General features: G+C 36.1%; 2 protein-coding genes across 9 annotated transcripts; both read left to right on the top strand.

Moving 5' to 3' along the window:
* Positions 1 to 951: 951 nt before the first annotated feature.
* LOC124212595 (glutaminyl-peptide cyclotransferase) lies at positions 952 to 4,043 on the top strand. Its single transcript, XM_046612789.2, has 6 exons — positions 952 to 1,129; positions 1,770 to 1,913; positions 2,057 to 2,326; positions 2,410 to 2,571; positions 2,723 to 2,948; positions 3,093 to 4,043. The coding sequence occupies exons 1-6, from the start codon at positions 1,034 to 1,036 to the stop codon at positions 3,242 to 3,244; spliced, it is 1,050 nt and encodes a 349-aa protein (XP_046468745.1). The 5' UTR covers positions 952 to 1,033; the 3' UTR covers positions 3,245 to 4,043.
* A 1,520-nt stretch (positions 4,044 to 5,563) lies between these two features.
* On the top strand, positions 5,564 to 18,172 carry l(2)gl (LLGL domain-containing protein l(2)gl). 8 transcript variants are annotated; one of them, XM_069133717.1, is made up of 17 exons: positions 5,564 to 5,711; positions 6,005 to 6,092; positions 7,805 to 7,902; positions 8,253 to 8,343; positions 9,027 to 9,268; positions 9,436 to 9,574; positions 10,119 to 10,306; positions 10,430 to 10,718; positions 10,810 to 11,569; positions 11,669 to 11,825; positions 11,916 to 12,061; positions 12,147 to 12,663; positions 12,771 to 13,045; positions 13,438 to 13,570; positions 13,990 to 14,207; positions 14,494 to 14,576; positions 14,986 to 18,172. In XM_069133717.1, exons 2-17 carry the CDS (start codon positions 6,009 to 6,011, stop codon positions 15,085 to 15,087), a joined length of 3,522 nt encoding a protein of 1,173 aa, XP_068989818.1. In that variant the 5' UTR covers positions 5,564 to 5,711; positions 6,005 to 6,008; the 3' UTR covers positions 15,088 to 18,172. The 8 variants fall into 8 exon arrangements, with proteins under 8 accessions (XP_068989818.1, XP_068989817.1, XP_068989816.1 ...); XM_069133716.1 differs by having other exon boundaries at positions 10,092 to 10,306; positions 14,008 to 14,207; XM_069133715.1 differs by having other exon boundaries at positions 10,092 to 10,306.
* Positions 18,173 to 18,553: the final 381 nt, after the last annotated feature.

Genomic DNA, 18,553 nt, shown 5'->3' with positions numbered 1-18,553 from the left:
GTTTTAACGAGTTGGTGTTAATTTTTTTTACATCCTGTACCACTGACAATTGCAAAGAAATCTGGATTGAAAGCGATATAATTGTGTATTGCCATTATATTCCGGTGATTAATAAATAATTGTAGTCCGGAATAACGAACGAGGTTGAAGTTAGTAACGTTGTTACTTTAACGATGCACGTTTAGGAAACATTATTGTTTCGATTTTCAGGATTTTCTGAAATTCAGCTAGTAAATCGTAACAAAAAAATTTTCATGTTCATATTTCGATAAGCCAACTCCTTGAAAATCGTTCTAAAATTGTGCAGCAACGATTTTTTCCATCATGTTTCGTTATAGTGACGTTATTTTAACGTCAGCCTTGTATAAATAACGAAATGACAAGCAAGCGATATTGTCTTCTCCAATTGTGACAATGTTTTTTTTTTTTTTTTTAACTATAATGCCATTTTATTTCGTTCCAATGGTATTCAATGTTTCTTCATTCTTTTTAATTGTGCAAACACGTTCCAAGTGAAATATAAGAGAAATTAATCAAGATCGCAAATATATCACTGACTACATCGCATCTCGAATGCTGCCGCAGATGATGCTGTATAATTTCTCTATTCAATAAAATACTCAATTGATTATTTACATTATTGGTTAACTTTCACCAACAAACCGTTTCTAATAATACCAATAATAAGAACAATAATACAAGATAATTATTACAATCGTTGTATACATCCGTAATATAAATTGTTGGTGAAAGTTGACGCGAAAATTTTACGACGTATAGGAGATGCGAAGTAAATTGGATAAATAGAAAGAAAAAAATAAGGATTGTAAAAAATTCGCACAATGTCCGCAAATTCTCCACAGCGGTAGTTCCCGTCGACGACGCTTCGTTCTCCGAAAAATCGTTCTCTAAACCCCGGGGGAAATACGGCTTGACTACGACCTTGATAATATGGCCGCGAGCTCGCGGCTGCATGTGGATTGTGGCATGACTTTTCCGTGATAATCAGTTTGGCCGCGGCTTCGCAGAAGGTATGACCATGTTGAAGTTTCCGCTGAACGTGATTAAGATTTTGCTGCTCACTGGCTACGCGGCAGCTCTCAATAAATCGCTGTTGACGAACCAGAAGGTGAGTAAGAAAATTGTTTGCACACACGTAAACGTCACAGAGAAATGATTCAAATACGCTCGTAAAAGTCAGCCACACACCAGCACGCAAACTTAACGAGTGAAAGGCATGTGTAATAATCGCTACCGCTATTCGAGGATATACGCAACGAAGGCGCAATTTATTTCGCTCGACAAACAATTGCTGGTCAACATTTACGATACTTTCTTACTCTGGTTGACGCTAGACTTTTCTTTACTCACACTGATCAACCAGGGTCGAATTTGAGCGACGCGCGTTACGTGAAATTACAACTTATGCGCAAGATGAAGCTTTGAACTTTAAAGGTCCCGGTTCGAAGGCAATCGTATAGGTATACTTATTATGGCAGCGATGCGCGACATGTCATATTTGACAAGATTGAAGGTAGTAACGTTATCGTAACGAAAGATTGGGGAAAATATCCAGATTTTTTTAATTTCAGAATGATTTTTAAGGAACTAAGATTTCCATGTATGAGTGTATTTTGTTTTATTATGATTTCCTGAATTTCAGATAATTCCGAAATCGCAAAATAACGGCTTTTCCCCGGCATGAATCGTTACGATAACGTTACTAACTTCAATACGATCATATTTGAAAGTTGAACCGTTAATTTCAGCTTCACCATGCTCCGAAATACTTCAATGATGAGAATTTGCTCAGACTCGCCGACATGTCGGACGTCGATCACATCAACGAAATATTGGATAATATATGCATAAAGAGAGTCGTCTCAACTCGGGGCCATCAGAGAGTGAAAAACGTGAGTGTGAATCCCCTCTCATACTTGAAGTTGGAAGACGTCGAGCGCGTTTGGCGCTTTATTCAAATTATATCAAATTACTGATCGTTTCAAAGTTTACTGCTGATTGTAAAACGAATTGTTCCTTTCCTTGTTTCTTCCAGTACATAATAAAATCGATGGAAAATCTCGGATGGTCAGTGGAAACGGACAAGTTCTTAGACAAGACGCCGAATTTCGGAAAATTGGAATTTGAAAATGTAATATCAAGACTGAACCCCAATGCCAGCAGGTACTTGGCACTCGCATGCCATTTTGATTCAAAGTACACGAGAGAGGGGGACTTTGTTGGGGCTACGGACAGCGCTGTGCCGTGTGCGCAGATGATCAATTTGGCTAGTGTGATGAAGTCGTACTTGGATGATATAAAAAGGGTAATAACAGCCGCTTGGCCTTATTCTTACACCAAAAAATTTTACAACAGTATCAGTATGGTATACCTTTATTATATTTTCAGCAAGACATCAGTCTGATGTTTATATTTTTTGACGGCGAAGAGGCTTTCAAATCGTGGGGACCCACTGACTCCATTTACGGTGCTAGACATCTGGCTAAAAAATGGCAGAAGACACTGTACCCCCCTGGCAATACCGAGGGAATGACGGAACTCGATAGAATTGTAAGAATGAGATGAATAACCACGGACCAGTTGCAGTAATATTTTTTCTCGACCATTCAAAGATCAATATGCGCTGAATATAGCATTCAAAATCGTTTATGTATCTATATTGACAATTCTTAGCTAAGTCGATTGAATTTAATGATTTCAGGACGTTTTAGTACTTCTGGACTTAATAGGCGCCCCAGACCCGACGTTTTACAACTATTTTGAGAACACAGAAAAATGGTATGGGATGCTGATTAATGCGGAGAGAAAATTGGCAGCCATGCGAAGACTGGAAAAATATTCGTACGAAAATCCTGAGCAGACATATTTCCAGCCGTACTCAGTTCGGGCCAATATCGAAGATGATCATATTCCATTTTTAAAAAGAGGTGAGGAGAAAGATATGTTTTAATTCGATCAAGCTGCATTTGCCTATTCCAAAGGTTCTTTTTTTTCCAAAGTAATCAAACCAAGAATGGCGGTAGTGAAGTTAAAACAAATTTGTATCGTGTTTCGAAATGACAAATTTTTAGGTGTGCCGGTACTCCATTTAATTCCGTCGCCTTTCCCCTCTTTCTGGCACCAATCGGGGGATAACAGAGGTAACATAGATATGGCTGCGACAGAAAACATCAATAAGATCCTGAGGATATTTGTCGCGTCGTACCTTGGGATGGATGTTTAATACTGCGGTATCGAATGGCACCAGTACTCGAAATCATTCAACTGCTCAACGTGTAGTCAATTAGGTACATGAGAAGAAAAAAAAAAACTGAACTCTCTAACTCAATGTGAACTATTCGCCGACTTTATAAAGTATACTTGATATCAATTTTAAGATAAATATATTTGAAATGTCAAGAAACTTGTGCACACTGCAGCATAACAGGTGTATTATTTATATTTATATATATATATATAAATATATTATATATTTATTGAACATTTTTCTAATTATGTGAAAATTTTTTATTTTATTATCTTGTGATAAACGGAAAGCAGTTATATTATTCGTCGAAATATCCATTTTACCGCAGTACCTATGCGTAATTGAATTTTTAAGAGAAGCATAATAACTATTACACTATTGCAAAATACGAGACGTGAAGATAGGCAGATGTAAATGCAGAATTCGGTTAAACGTGTGTAACATTCTGTTTTTCATCTTTTTCCATTCAAAACCGGATTTTCTATGGTTGGGCTGAAAATAATTTATAACAGGGATTGTAGACATATCATTACAGGACTACTTAAGAGTAGCAATTTTATATTTGACAATTTTTCAAATGGTTGGTCTATCGATTAGTAGCTTTTGCATGAGCATATGAAATTAGTTTTGTCATGAATCTGAAAGTACAATTGTACGCTACCAAAATTTAACAACGCTTATTTATTGTTATTATAAATTAATTAATTTGAAAATGTGCATATGAAAAGATGTTGTAAAATGGTCTGTTAAAACAAATATATCATATTTTGATGAAGAGTAGCTGATATGTCTGTTCATTACTCAGCATCGGTACATTTTTGTTATCGTGTAAAACTCAGGTAGCGGACTTATTAGAATGCCTATTAGAGTCTACTGTAAAAAAAAAACCGCTTACTTTGATAAACTTGACGAAGGCTTGATAAAAAAGGTAGTAATTACTGGTCAACTAATTTGACAATGACTAAGACGGTAAGCGTAAGAATGAAAATAAACCTGCATATGTTGACCTGTACAAAGCTTACTATTCTACCCGGGAGACAAGACCGAACTAAGATCGTTGCAGACTATTCCTCAAAACGTATCTTGACTTCCTGATGCGTGATCGTAATCGGTAATGAGAATGCCTCTCGATCCTTCATGATCATTCGAACGCGGGATAAATGAGTATATTCTATTTGAAAATTCTTCTCTTCATTCCTCGGCGATCGTTTTTTCCGGTCTTCTTCCCCGATCGCAAATCAAATTGTAGCGATTAAACGTGTAGAATCGCTTAAATACAAACGGCCGAACAAATGGTGCCGAGCACGTACAGAACGAACGGAAAGCGCGGGACTCCTTTTTTTTTAGAATAACAATAGAAAAATGACTGAACACCGATGCTATGAAGACATAAATTTTCTAGAATTCATCTACCCAGTAAGTTAATTGAGAGTTCTTTTCGCGATCCCGGATTTGAACATGTTCGACAATAAGCCTGCATATGTTTCGAAATCAGGATTTCGGATCAAAAGATTCTGTCACAGCCAATATTGACGGCAAAGCAGCTAATGGATGGATTAACATGACGCAGTCGTAATTTTGAAAATTCGTTCGATTTGGTCAGGGCGGGGATGTTGAATGAACCCGTTTACAGGTGGCAGTAGCTACAAAATAGATATATACACATATACACATATAAAAAGGCCGGATTGAACTGTAACTTGTAACACCCGCCAATTACGTGCTCCGATCGCACAGTTTGTTGGATCACGTCTCGTTTATGAAAGAATGTTGCTTTGGGCACGTAAATTGACACATGTACATACATACATAGCATGCCGGAGAAAACGCGTTTGTCCACGAAATGTCCCGTTACCCTGACAATCTGACTAGAATGAAAGGCGTGCATCGTTTCGTGAATGTATATATTGTCGTTTGTTAATTGATTTGCTATGCTCGAATGTCGACGCATTGTGCGCAATGCCATTGGTTTATAGGTATATGTTTGTACCTATACTGACTGCATACATACAATACGCGTAACACCAACAGTTTGTAGCGTTCGTGGAATATGTATGCATGTATGTAAGTACAACACATTGCAGAGAGAAATACATTGTACGTATTGTACATACAATACGCACAAAACGAGCCGAGCCACACGCTGAGTACACACGCTACAGGTTTCAAATGTTCGAGGTCATTGTTCGAGTGAATTCGGCCACAGCTCCGAACCCTGCCGATGTTGGGCGTTGAGCATAACGTTGCGGTCCCGTGACGTCACGCCGACCGAGCCGAGAAGAGCCGACCGTTTGGCGATTGGACGACCCGACACACGAAGTGACGAACACGAACGACGCGATCAAGAGTCGTGGAATGACTTACCGCCCCGCTTCGTCGAGATTTTACGTGCTTTTACGTGAATTTCTCTCGTGAAATTAGCGAAAATCTCTGATAGAAAAAGGTAAGAGGTGCCCGCGAGTGTTTTCGCTCAATTTTTTCACCCATTGTACGATATTTTTCGGTATATACGGTACAGGCGAGTGACACACGGCGATATAGGCGTGTGTAGGACGTGGGAGCCGAACACACTGACAATAAACAGGCATTCAGGAGTTGCACTAGCCTCGTTCGGCGTTCATTCAAGAATGTTTTAATTGAGCTAATAGTGAGATATCGTAACATTGCGATCGTTATAGCGTAAATGTGAATTGTTGTGTACGTTTTCTTTTTCTTTTTTTCATTACCATCTCGCAGAAATATGTTGAAGTTTATCAGAGGGAAGGGTCAGCAACCCACAGCTGAGCGTCAGAAGTTGCAAAAGGACCTTTTCGCTTTCCGGAAGGTAAGCAGAACATAAACATTAATTAACAACTATTCATCCGATCAACAATATCGGAAGCACTCGTTTCATCATTAATTTCTATCGCGAACTAATCAACCCCGTACCAAATTCACACGTGTTTTAAACTTCGTTGGGAGTTTATTTATCAAATAATGGAACTTCATTTGTAATTTAAATACCGTCTGGCGATAATTGGCTATAGCTTTTATTATTTGTTCTTAAACCCTTATATCACCAAATGTTCATATTCAAATATACTACGGTAATGAAAAAATAATGAAATTAACTTGATATGTTAATTTTATTTTATACTCTTATCCATGCCTAATGCGGTTATTTGCAGTTTGCGATTAGTTACAGTTTTGATTAAAAGATAAGTCGGTAGGTGTGCGTGAACCATGATGTGGCCTAGAGATAACAAACGCTAGTTTTTAATACCGTATCGCCTTTTCTTCTGCAATATTCTAAGTTGATGACATTCATTTGTTATAATGGTAACTAGCAAGATTTAATGCAATAAACGATGGTTCATTTATACCTATCGGCAGTTGGTGGATATCTATCTTATCGTAAAACTCTGTTTAAAAACAGTGATAAGAGATGCCCTGCCCTTAAAACTAATATTTACTCGCATACATACGTATTTGTATCTAGTGTCTATGTATAGAGCGTTGCCATACATAAAGAAATAACTCCCTTTTTTTGTTTTTTTCAAACCATTGCCTATAGCTAGTTTCATTCAGTTATGCTTGTGTTGATGTTCAACAGTTCAATGTTCAACAGTTTTCAATTTTTCTTATAATTTTTGATGTAAGAATTGATGAAGGGGAAAGATTTTTCGAAATACATTTTGACATTGATACATGTGATACACGAGATATTGCTAAACTGATATATTAATTCGTGTTCCGATTTCTTATCTCTTGTATACACTTCGATACATGACTCACAAAATCTATTATCTATAATATATAAATTGATCACTCGTATTTTCTTGGGTAACAGAAAAGTGCTGATATTGTACGTACGATGCATTTTGGTATACACACACTGATATAACAATTAATAATCCGGCATGGAGCATGTTAAATATTTTATTTATTTATTGCCAATGAAAACGAGTCCAGGAAAGAATTTCATCTGTATGAATTTGCAGCGCAATTTGTAACATTCTGTGCAATTTGAGACTGATTGGAGTGATGTAAGAAGCAGTTTTATATTGTGGAATGTCACTTGTAAAAATAGAATCATTTATTATTCCATTTGTCTCCAATATTTAATCAGAGCCACTTAAAAGTAATTAAGCTCGTTAGATCGGGTCGTTTTTCAAATTGTGTGCGATAAGTCTGTTCATACTATTACTCTGATCTGTTCAAGCCAACTTGATTAACTATTCTGCATAGCAAATGAGTTGAGAAGAAATGTGTGTGTATTTTTTTTCTTCTCATATTGACAAACAGCATGTGAAAAACAGAGATAGCGAGAAAGAGTGAAAAAGTAAGATGAGATATATAAACAGGTCTAGCGTATTTAAGTTGTCAAAATATGAGTCATCCTCTTCTCAGATTACTCATAGGAAGCACATGTTAATCAAAATATGTTGTTTTTTTTCAGTCAATTAATCTTGTTACCCTATATTGATCAGACTTTTCAGCCCAACAGGTAAAAACGGATGCTGATTTTTGTTGTCATAATATTCATTATTTTTGCAGACAATACAGCATGGATTTCCTAATAAGCCCACTGCATTCGCATGGGATTACAGTTTACGACTAATGATCATCGGCACAGCTTCTGGAGCCATCAAAGTGTATCCTTTTCTATTGATGGATGAGAGAAATTCAATTACTCGCAAACCCCATCACTGTTTGTTCTGATAGTGTCCTACAAAAAAGTTTAAATAGAAAAAACATCATGTGATGAATCAGCGGTGAATATGTTACCATTCCAAGATACCGGACGCCCTCGCATAGCTTTAGGTACCTGTGCCAGCATTGCGATCAGGTATTATAAAACCAACACTCTAATGTGTTCACTTTTCTGGGAAATATTTTATCAGCTGTGGTGAAAAATCCGTTGGTAGCATTTAACGTGGATACAATCTCTATTAGGTAGGAGTATGTATTTTCCTTAACCGATACCTGTGATATAAAATCACAGTTTTGGAAGGCCCGGTGTGGAATTTTACGGACAACACACAACGGAAAGCGGTGAAAATGCAGTCACCAAAATCATTGCTATACCAAACGAGGTGAGCACAATGGTCCTCTTTTATAGTTTTGTGATTAAATTTTTTTTTTTCACGCTTTGGTAAACGCATCCATCAAAAATGGAAAAAACAAAAAACTGCCTGCATGACACTGCTATAAATTAAGTAACCCAAGGGAATGAAAATAAACTTTAATTTCTGTTGACGACTATACAGAGAAGTAAAAGCATAAAGCTGTGAAGTGTTATTATAAAAGTCATACACGTGCACCGAGGTAATCTGACACCTTCTTGCACTCACGATCACCACAAAATGTTACATAAGCCGTTAATGTGTAGGGGTGGTTTACATATATGCTATTCCTGTACCGTACCATCTAGACAAATCTTTCTTATTACTTGTAACTTTACTTGTAATAATTAATTGTTAGCGAGCTATGTGTTTGAACAATTGATGAATGGCAACATGCTGAAGTTACTAACGTTATTCAAACGATTCATTTTGTAGAACTATTTTTTTTGCGACTTTCGAATTGTTTGAAATACAGCAAATCGTAATAAAACAAATCACACTCATATTTTCAAATTTAAGTTTCTTTGAAGGGATTGAAAACTGGAAAATAGTGAATTTCTATCCAATGTTTTGTTATAATAATGTTACCACCTTCAACTTTGTTAATTGGTTGCTATTGCAGAAATGGAAAAATTTTTGAAATTATTTTTTAGGGACGTGTTGTATCGCTTTGCGACGACAACTCTCTACACCTGTGGGAGATCAATGAGAGTTCTTTGGTTGAAACAAAATCACTTTCCCTTGAAGGAAAGTTGAAAAAAATCTCTGCAATGTGTTTGGAATCCAACGGGGATCATCTATTACTAGGGACAGAAGGAGGAAATATTTATCTATTGAATCTAAAGTCATTTACAGTTTCTGATAATATCATTTATCAGGATGTTGTGATGCAAAAGTGAGTAGTGTATCTAGTACTAATTACTGGAAGTTATAAGGAGTTACTAAACTTTGAAGAGTTGAACAAATGACTCGTATTTGCAAAATAGATTATGATCATGATCCCGAATATTTCCGTTTTAATTACATGAATACTGGAATAAAAATTGCATAAAATTCACGCAGTGTCCCGGAGGATTACAAAATAAATCCTGGAGCAGTGGAGGCCATAGCCGAGCAACCTGGACATCCAGATAATATTTTAATTGGATACAATCGTGGGCTCATGGTTTTGTGGAACAAAGCTACACCCGGAGCCCAACAGGTGAGTTGAGAGTATGATCAAAATTAAGTAATACACCCTATTGTTAATCTATTAACTATTTGTTGCGTCAAGCTTTCTTATTTCAATTGAATAATAATTGTCCGCCACAATCAGAATTCTTATATTATCAAATACCAGTAGCTTTCTATTTTTTATTTTCAATTTCATTTGCTGCGTGTATTCTGTAGTTTCGTAAATATAATTGAATATCTTGGTGCGAAAACTCGCGTTTAACTTTAAACCATGAAGTATACTCAAGTGATAAAAAAATTTTATATGTTGTACCAGCATTCTCTTAAATTTAATTTTCACAATTGTCACTACATTGAGACTTTGGAGCTAAAATATAGAACTGTAATGACCGTTCAGAGTTGGATATTATACAGTGTATGCATCGAGTAGATGGCTGAAGATTAGCTACGTAAATCGATTGTGCAAAGTTAGTTTTCGTTTAGTGCTGGCGACGCATTTTCTGACTGTTGTTTGTGTCTTTCGTGGTTTCGGTGAACGTGTGCAGCTGATGGGTTTATTTTCGCGTGCGCAGACATTCGTCTCCACCCAACAGCTGGAATCTATCTACTGGGTTTCCGAGACTCGTTTTGTATCTTCACACAATGATGGTTCGTACGCATTTTGGGGAGCTGGGAACGACACTGTGCCAGAATCCACAACCCTCTATGGACCATTTCCGTGTAAGGCTGTCTCCAAAATTCTGGCTCATCCGATAAGCGAGTAAGTGTAGCAACAAGTAAAGAATAATCCAAAATGTAACTAGATGTAAATTTTTTTTCTCAAAGTTCGGGTGCAAATAGTTAATTTTGTTTTAAGAGACAAAAAAAAAAATTGTGTTTTCAGCGACGAAGAAATTATTTTATTCTCTGGCGGAATGCCAAGAGCAAGCTACGGGGATCGGCACACTATCACGGCTATGACCAAAGAAAAACACGTCGTTTTTGATTTCACATCAAAAGTTATCGACTTTTTCACTGTCATGCCGAAGGAGGAAGAAGATGGTAAAAGTGCTCTTCAAACACCGGAGGCTTTGATTGTTTTAGCCGAAGAAGAACTTGTTGCTATAGATCTGACAAATCCGGACTGGAAAATGATGGCATTACCATATTTGGTATCTTTACATGCGAGCGCGGTATAAAAATATTCTCTCGTTATTGAAGTATTCTGTATTAATAAACAATAATTATCAGCTTTAAAATCAACAACATTTCTGTACTATCCAGGTGACATGTTCTCAACATATTCCAAACGTCCCCCAAAATTTGTGGGAGTCAATCACTGCAGCTGGTAAAGCGCAAACTGAGCATTTATATTCAGATAAATCATGGCCCATCGACGGTGGTCTTATATTGACTGCAAACCCAGCGAATAAAAACACACCAGTTAACAATGAGCTTCTGTTGACTGGACATGAAGATGGGACAGTAAGATTTTGGAATGCATCAGACGTCGCTCTTACCCCGCTATACAAATATAATTCGTCCGTTTTATTCACTGGAGAGCATCTTGATGTGCTGGAACAGCCACCAGAGGATGAGGAAGATGAATGGCCGCCATTTAGAAAAGTTGGAACATTCGATCCATACTCGGATGATCCACGTTTAGCAGTGAAAAAAGTATTGCTCTGTCCACTCTCTTCAACGCTAGTCGTTGCTGGTACTGCGGGGCACGTTATTACTGCCGTCATATCGTCAGAACCTATCAACAAGGAAATTAAAGCCGTCACAATGAATATAGTCAATGATAGAGACGGCTTTGTTTGGAAGGGACACGATCAGCTTCCTGCCAGATCGACCAGCATATCATTTGGCGTTGGCTTTCAACCGCAAAGTTTACTACAGCTTCATCCACCCGCAGCCATTACTGCATTAGCTTTACACAGTGAATGGGGACTCCTGGCTGCTGGAACTGCGCATGGCTTAGCTGTGTTTGATTATACAAGAGCGAAAACGGTCAGCGTCAAGTGCACCTTGAATCCAAATGGTATGTCGGTAGTTTCGAGCTATACATTCTACAATATTTTAGGAATTGAAAGATTGCAGAGGTAGAAATCTGTTGTACAATTCCGAATTTTGAATACAGATTTGTCTGGAGCTGGAGATACACCAATTTCACGGCGGAAATCGTTCAAAAAATCACTCAGAGAGTCATTTAGAAGACTGAGGAAAGGAAGATCACAACGGCGCACTAATGCCAGTAGCCCAACGAGAAACACTGTGCCGGAGAAAAAAAAAGACCCGTAAGTTTTGCGGTAATTGAAGTTGCTTCTAAACGTGGAATAATGGTTAAAACGTGGAAAGACATGGTTATTCATTCTTTGTTCATCCAGGCCAAGTCAGGCATCCACTCCAGCTGGAGACCTTTCTCCCATCGAAGCTAAACCCGTTGAAAGACAAGTGGAAGCAAGGCCTACAGACGACTCCCTAGGCTCGATGGTGCGGTGCTTGTATTTTGCACGCAGCTACATAATCAGTAGTAAGTATTTTGTAATTTTATAAGATGTCGATTTTATTGTTTTTCATTGATGGTTCGGGGTAAAATTTTCTTGATAATTTTTCAGTGCAAAATACGACTCCGACTCTTTGGGCCGGTACAAATAATGGAACAGTGTACGTTTTTACACTAGCCATTCCTGCGGGCGCAAGGCGAACCGAAGAGGATATCAATTGTACACTTGGCAAAGAAATACAGCTGAAACATCGAGCACCTGTCATTGCAATAACTATTCTTGATGGCTCTAGCGTACCATTACCCGAACCTTTGGAAGCAGAAAAAGGAGTGGCTCCTGGTCCTGATATGTCGTCCCCACACAGAGTAGTGATTGCAAGCGAAGAACAATTCAAAATCTTCAATTTACCGTCCCTGAAACCGTTCTGCAAGTACAAATTAACTGCACATGAAGGATCTCGGGTTCGGAAAACGGGATTCGCCAAGTTTACGTGCTCGTTAGAACCTGCAGGCGTTCATGAGGAAACTTGTTTGCTTTGTCTCACAAATCTAGGAGACTGCCTTTTACTAAGTATCCCAGAACTCCGAAGACAGTTGAATGCAGCCGCGATCAAGAGAGAAGACATCAAGTACGTCGTATTATCGACTAAAAAATTTGATGGGAATAATGTTTTTGTTTTTCATTCTTCTTGAAGTGCATCTACGTTTTTGAGTGGAAATGAATTATTTGTTTTAGTGGTATTTCTTCACTGACATTTACGAAGGCTGGACAGGCACTGTACCTTCACTCCAGCTCGGAACTGCAGCGAATTTCGCTGTCTGCAACTCGAGTCACAAAAGCTCAGTGCGTTTTGAATCTACCCCCAAATGCCAGAGCTACTGATGAACCGACAGGCGAAGTTCGGGAAGAAGGAAGGATAGAGGGAACTGCGGAGAACGAAGGAGAATTGCAAGGTAGTCAACCTGTGCCAGCACCTCGAACCATGTCAGAAAATGGTACTTTGGTATCCAGTAAGTACGAAGTTTTAACGTGATTATATTACAGAGGCTCAAAATATTGCCCTGAAGAAGTGTTGTCTCTACTACTCAAGACGCGACATGAATAATTTATATAAAAATAATATAAACTTATTGTGATAGGTTTGGTATAAATAACGTAATACTTGGCCAGTCTGAAACTGCATACTTGTGTATATTTGTGCTTTCGTGTGTGTCATCATGTTTCAACTAATTCTGTGGATCAGTTCTGAAATTGTTACATAACAATACTCATTAATTCTTCATAACGATTGATCCGATTAACACAACATCTTGTCATTGATCTGCGTTTTTTACACCCATTACATATCTACGTCTGCTCCCAATTTGTGCCCCTGTTCCGAATTGTTACGCATATATTTTAGCTGGAACAGAGTCTCCAAAAGAACCATCTCTTCGACCAGCTGCCAGCACTACTGAGGTCAATGGAGATGACGATCGCAACGATTTAAGTTCAATTGGAGACATAACAATTGACAGTGTCAAGGACCATTTGCTGTAAGTCTTTTCTTGTGAGTAATATACACCTTTTGTGTAGATGATTCAGATGCTGCATTACAGATTGAATGTACAATCTTATATACTTCCAACGTTCTAGCGTTGGACTAGACTAATGCGCTTTTTACATAGGAAAAATAAATTCCAGTTGCTTATTCTTCTCAGTTTCTTTTTCTTCACGTTTCATACTCTTAAATATGTCTGCTTCAATTACCTGTACAGTATTGTTTGATGTTTAAAAAATATCATAGTTCCGATATTAATGAAAAAAATATTTAAACGGCAGTTGGTAATTTGGTGATTTTCATACCTGAAGTACAGTTAAGTTTATGTATTATTATTATTCCTTTATTACCGTGAATTCTCTTTGGTTGCAAAGCTAATCGTTATATTTTTGTTTGCTTGCCATCTCCTGGCAGTAACAGTTCCCTTTTCAGAAATGCAACATCTTCAGAAGAGCTGCATAGCAGATTAGCTGGCTTAAAAATGGAAGTTACTTCTCGCACTTCGGAAATATCGACTCAGAATCAGTCGTTAGTGGTTAAAACTACTACAGTCATTACTCAAGCTCCTAGCAATGGAACTAGTAATGGCGATATCGAAGCAAGTCCAACAAATGATTTGCAACAGCTTAACAGTGAGTTGTGAAGAATTGCTGATTTATTCAACTATTTACATAGTTATATTTTTTTTTGTCATTTTATTGGTCGTTAATAATCATTTTATGGATCTTTCCATCTACAGTTTTATTTGGATACCATTGATTTAATTTTTTTCTTTTTGTCTATTGGTAATTGTTTTTCAGGTGATAAAAATTTTGGAATATAATTTATATAATTTTTTTAACGTTGATTGATTTTGAACGCTTTTACTGTTTTTTTATGTGCCGTATTGGTTATTGTTTTCGTCCTAATGTTGCCTAGGCACCACCGTAGAGAGAGAAATTGCAAGCGGGACTGAGACTACTACAACACATGCAACGATTACACTTCCCCCAAATGTCGAGGTCAGCAATACAACAAAGTTTGGAAAAAAAGAAACGAATCATTGAATGAAATGTTCTCTATTCTAATACGTTTGTTTTAACATGTTACGTTATGTTTTTCTGCTTTATCCTTTTATTCTTCTTTTAACAATACTAACACCCAAAATGCTGAATAATAGAGAGAATTCATATTATGGACGACAAATTCTTTAGTTGGCTAATAACTGTCAACACTCATCAGATATTACCCAATTACTTGACCGACTCCCAAGATCTTTAAAAATTATTGTTATTACATTTTGAAAAACATCTAATTGGTGTCGGTGTATAACTGAAGGCAAATTACTAATTATCGTAGCTGATTTTGGAAAAATTTTATATATATATCGCAAATACCACTTTTTACAGAGTACGTTGTTTTCCCTTACAGATTAGCGCAGCAGACTTGGCTAATCTTGAAGTAACCACGACAACAGTAACAACTGAAAATTCCAAGGCACCACTAGCAAGACCCGAAGAAGTAGGATCTTAGAGCTCATGACTGTTGTCCTATAGTTGATGAAAGATTGGAACATACAGACAAGCGATTAATAGTTTGATATGCTAATCGATGAATCATAATCTTGTACACAGCAGCTAGCTTAAATTCATACATATACATATTATACAATTATCGGAGATTTTTTAACCTTTAGAGAGTCGGCCTGGCTCCTTTCGGAGCCAGCAGGTACCTCGGAAACTACCGGACGTGTTGACTATTCATGCATATAAAGCTTACCTCAAAAAAACATCTGAAGTGAAGGGAAAAATGTTGGCCCTCTAAAGGCTAAAAATCTAGGCTATATTCAACATTGACGTTATTTTAAAAATTTTTTTTTCATAAGATAAAGTATGTTTCGAAAGAGTTCTCTGTACAACAGTAGTGTACAGCTTTGGGGGCTGAGGTCTACAGATATGTTAGTAGGTATACATTATCGTACCATTATCATTTTCACTTTCGTTACAATAATATTCCCAAAATGTGCAACAACGGATAGTACTTCTTAATTTGAGTTTGTATAAAACGTAATTCTAATCTTATGTTCATTGGGCATATATACTTTTTTGAAATTTGCCTATTTGAAAATATAAGAAAGATACAAACCTAGACATTTTTCACCAGTTGTCTTCTCTCTATTATGCTGTTGTTGTACTTAATACTAGAATACAACTGCTATCCCGTTATTTCAACTGATTTGTAACGTATGATTGGTTAACTGGGAAAAGAAATTTATTGCAATCAGTCGGTCTATTTCAAACGTTATCTCAACAATCACGATCAAACAAAAACATGGCGGATTGTATTATTTTTTTTTTTTTTAATCCAAAATGAAGCGTTGTGGTACAGGCATTTTATAATTCACAATTCAGTGTCCAAGAATTTTGATTGTGCATTGGGTTCGGCACAAAATAAACTTATCAGACCGGTTGGCCTAAGCAAGAATTGAACTATCGAAAATCTTAGTAATTCATCACCTCCATTTGATTTATTCAATTATCACAACACCTAGTAATAAAATAGATTTAATAACGTGATCATTTCAAGTCGCAGTGATTAGTGACTAGAAGCAAAGCAAAATTTTCTTATGAGAATTTAATAACTTTGTGTTTCTTCATAATTGAATAATAAATATAGTGCGAAATGAACTGAATAATAGAACGCAAAAATGTAAAAACACAGTGTTTTAATTGTATTTGAATTTTCAAAACACTGAACCATGGAATGAATATACATCACAGATTGTGAGAATGGCAGCCATATCGTAGAATTAATAAGATTAATGATAATAGTAATTTTAATAAGAATGATTACATTTTTTCTGGAGTGACAATGCGACTTAAACCGTCTGCAGTATTCTAAATGTTTCAATTATATTTTAAGCTTTGATGTTTTAAAGTAAAAAAATTACTTGTGGAATTGATAATATAAATAAAAGGTAGCGACTTAATAGTAAAATATAGGTGCATATATATGTGTGTATATATATACATATATATACATATGTGCATATATATATATATACAAACACATTCAAATACATACATAAATATATTTTTTTTTTCCAATATGAACACGAGGGATATTGACTTTTAACACGAGCAGCAACATACACATTAAAAATATATTTTTTATCGATGTTGTTTAATCTTTAAGTTTTCACCCTAGTTCATGAAAGTAAATTTCTTTGATTGGCATATGAATACTTTTTCTTTTTTTTGTAGCCCTAGGTATATAGACACATTATATATAGTAAAGATTATATGTTTACATGCCAATACTACTTTCAGTTTGTCAATGTTGAAATTAACCATCTTCTGAATTTGTGTTCATACTATGTAGAAAACTAGAGTTTTGACTTTATTGTTATCCAGCTAAGTGAGCAAGAAATTGTTGTTATTATAATTTTTAATAAGAATCCAATTTATCGTTATACTAATGTTTTGGTATAATTATATTCTATATTTGGTGGAGGACACAGCATATTAACTTTTAACTTTTTATTTCGAATGTTATATCTAATGGATGCTCACTGAATCATACCTAAAACTAATTCTCCGTTTTTTATTCATTCAACTGTTATTCTCAATTTTTACGGCACACAAGATATTCTGGGCAGATGAAATTTCATCAATTATCGATTTCAATAGGCCGTGTCCGGTATCGCTTATACTTTGAATAACATAATTCTCTAGTAGACCAAGATCGTACATTTGAGATAAAAGTATAGCGCTCATTCTACAAGAGGCAAAATTAAAAGTAATTATTTATAAAAAAAAAAAATGAACATCCCCCCTGCTTTATAAGAATACAGATAAGTATGTTGCCAATTATTTGTGCGTCTGATTGACAAACTTTCTACCCCTCTGTTTTTAAGTTTGATGGAAAGTAATTCTGTTTATAAGTACCATTTTTTGATAATACGAAGAATTTACGTGGGGCCTTTGTAGATAGATTTTAATTATGTATCTAATTATCTTTAACTGTATACTTAATAATGAAGCAACTGATTCATAATTACTGTTATCGTACATACTGCAATTAGTGGTAAAAGAGAAGGAATAATTCTGTATTACTAATTTTAATAGGAATTTCATAACTATTCAAAAAGTGTTACTTGACAGTTTATTCGCAATTTAAAATATATAGCATATAGCAGTTTCGCTTAATTATGTAAGCCAGTGATTGTTAATCGTAGTTAGGAATATACATTTAAATTTTCTAACTAAACCCGAGTTTCGGAAATTAACTTTCAAATCGCATTTTTGACTACAATTCATCATTCGATGTCACAAAATTCAGTCAGTTCTACTCAGGCTGATTCAAAGCTTGCGTGAGCAAAGAAATTAACATGACACTGCCTAAAGGCTAAGTTCTCATTCACGTTTCAGTATGAGGATCAAAAAACAATAACTGTACAATTTTCCATTATAACTACTCCCAAATTAGTTCACTGCAGTGAAAATTAACAAATTTTTCATTGAATTTTTCTACAGCTTAGGTATCTCTTACTGTCTACAACATCACTTATATTTCTATAACAATAAATGCCTTTTCAAAAAAATTCCAGTGTATATCAATTTAATATACATCTTCATGGATCCTAAAAGAGAGAGTTGGGACGAATTTAAAAAAAAAACCTTTATGAGTAGCGAATTTAAGGATTTCAATCGAAGTAATTGTGGTGATGCAAAATTGAATCGCATTGGATGGTTATGTTTTGCTCGCTAATTTACATTAATGTTGTACGACAACTATGTGTTAGGGTGAGTGGAAATTTTGTCAGCGTTCTGGTAAAGTTAACAAAAAAAGAAAGTAAGATAGTGAAAATGTATGGGGAAATTAATGTAACGAAGTGCGCATATTTTCATTTGCATTTTGCGGCATATGCAGCTGCACCGCATCACGCATACTAGATGCGAACCTATGCGGCAATTCACCGTACTAGGCGAGGGAAGTG

Source organism: Neodiprion pinetum, chromosome 2 (assembly GCF_021155775.2).
Source record: "Neodiprion pinetum isolate iyNeoPine1 chromosome 2, iyNeoPine1.2, whole genome shotgun sequence".
Classification (NCBI taxonomy): domain Eukaryota; kingdom Metazoa; phylum Arthropoda; class Insecta; order Hymenoptera; family Diprionidae; genus Neodiprion; species Neodiprion pinetum.
The sequence above is the reverse complement of the archived record's forward strand: the minus strand, read 5'-3'. Positions and strand labels throughout refer to the sequence as shown.

What these genes read in the sequence shown, in the direction of transcription:
- LOC124212595 (XM_046612789.2), top strand. Translation starts at nt 1,034, where the DNA reads ATGACCATGTTGAAGTTTCCGCTGAACGTGATTAAGATTTTGCTGCTC. An exon ending in GCCATCAGAGAGTGAAAAAC is followed by an intron (nt 1,914 to 2,056) that starts GTGAGTGTGAAT and finishes TGTTTCTTCCAG; the next exon opens with TACATAATAAAATCGATGGA. An exon ending in TGACGGAACTCGATAGAATT is followed by an intron (nt 2,572 to 2,722) that starts GTAAGAATGAGA and finishes TAATGATTTCAG; the next exon opens with GACGTTTTAGTACTTCTGGA.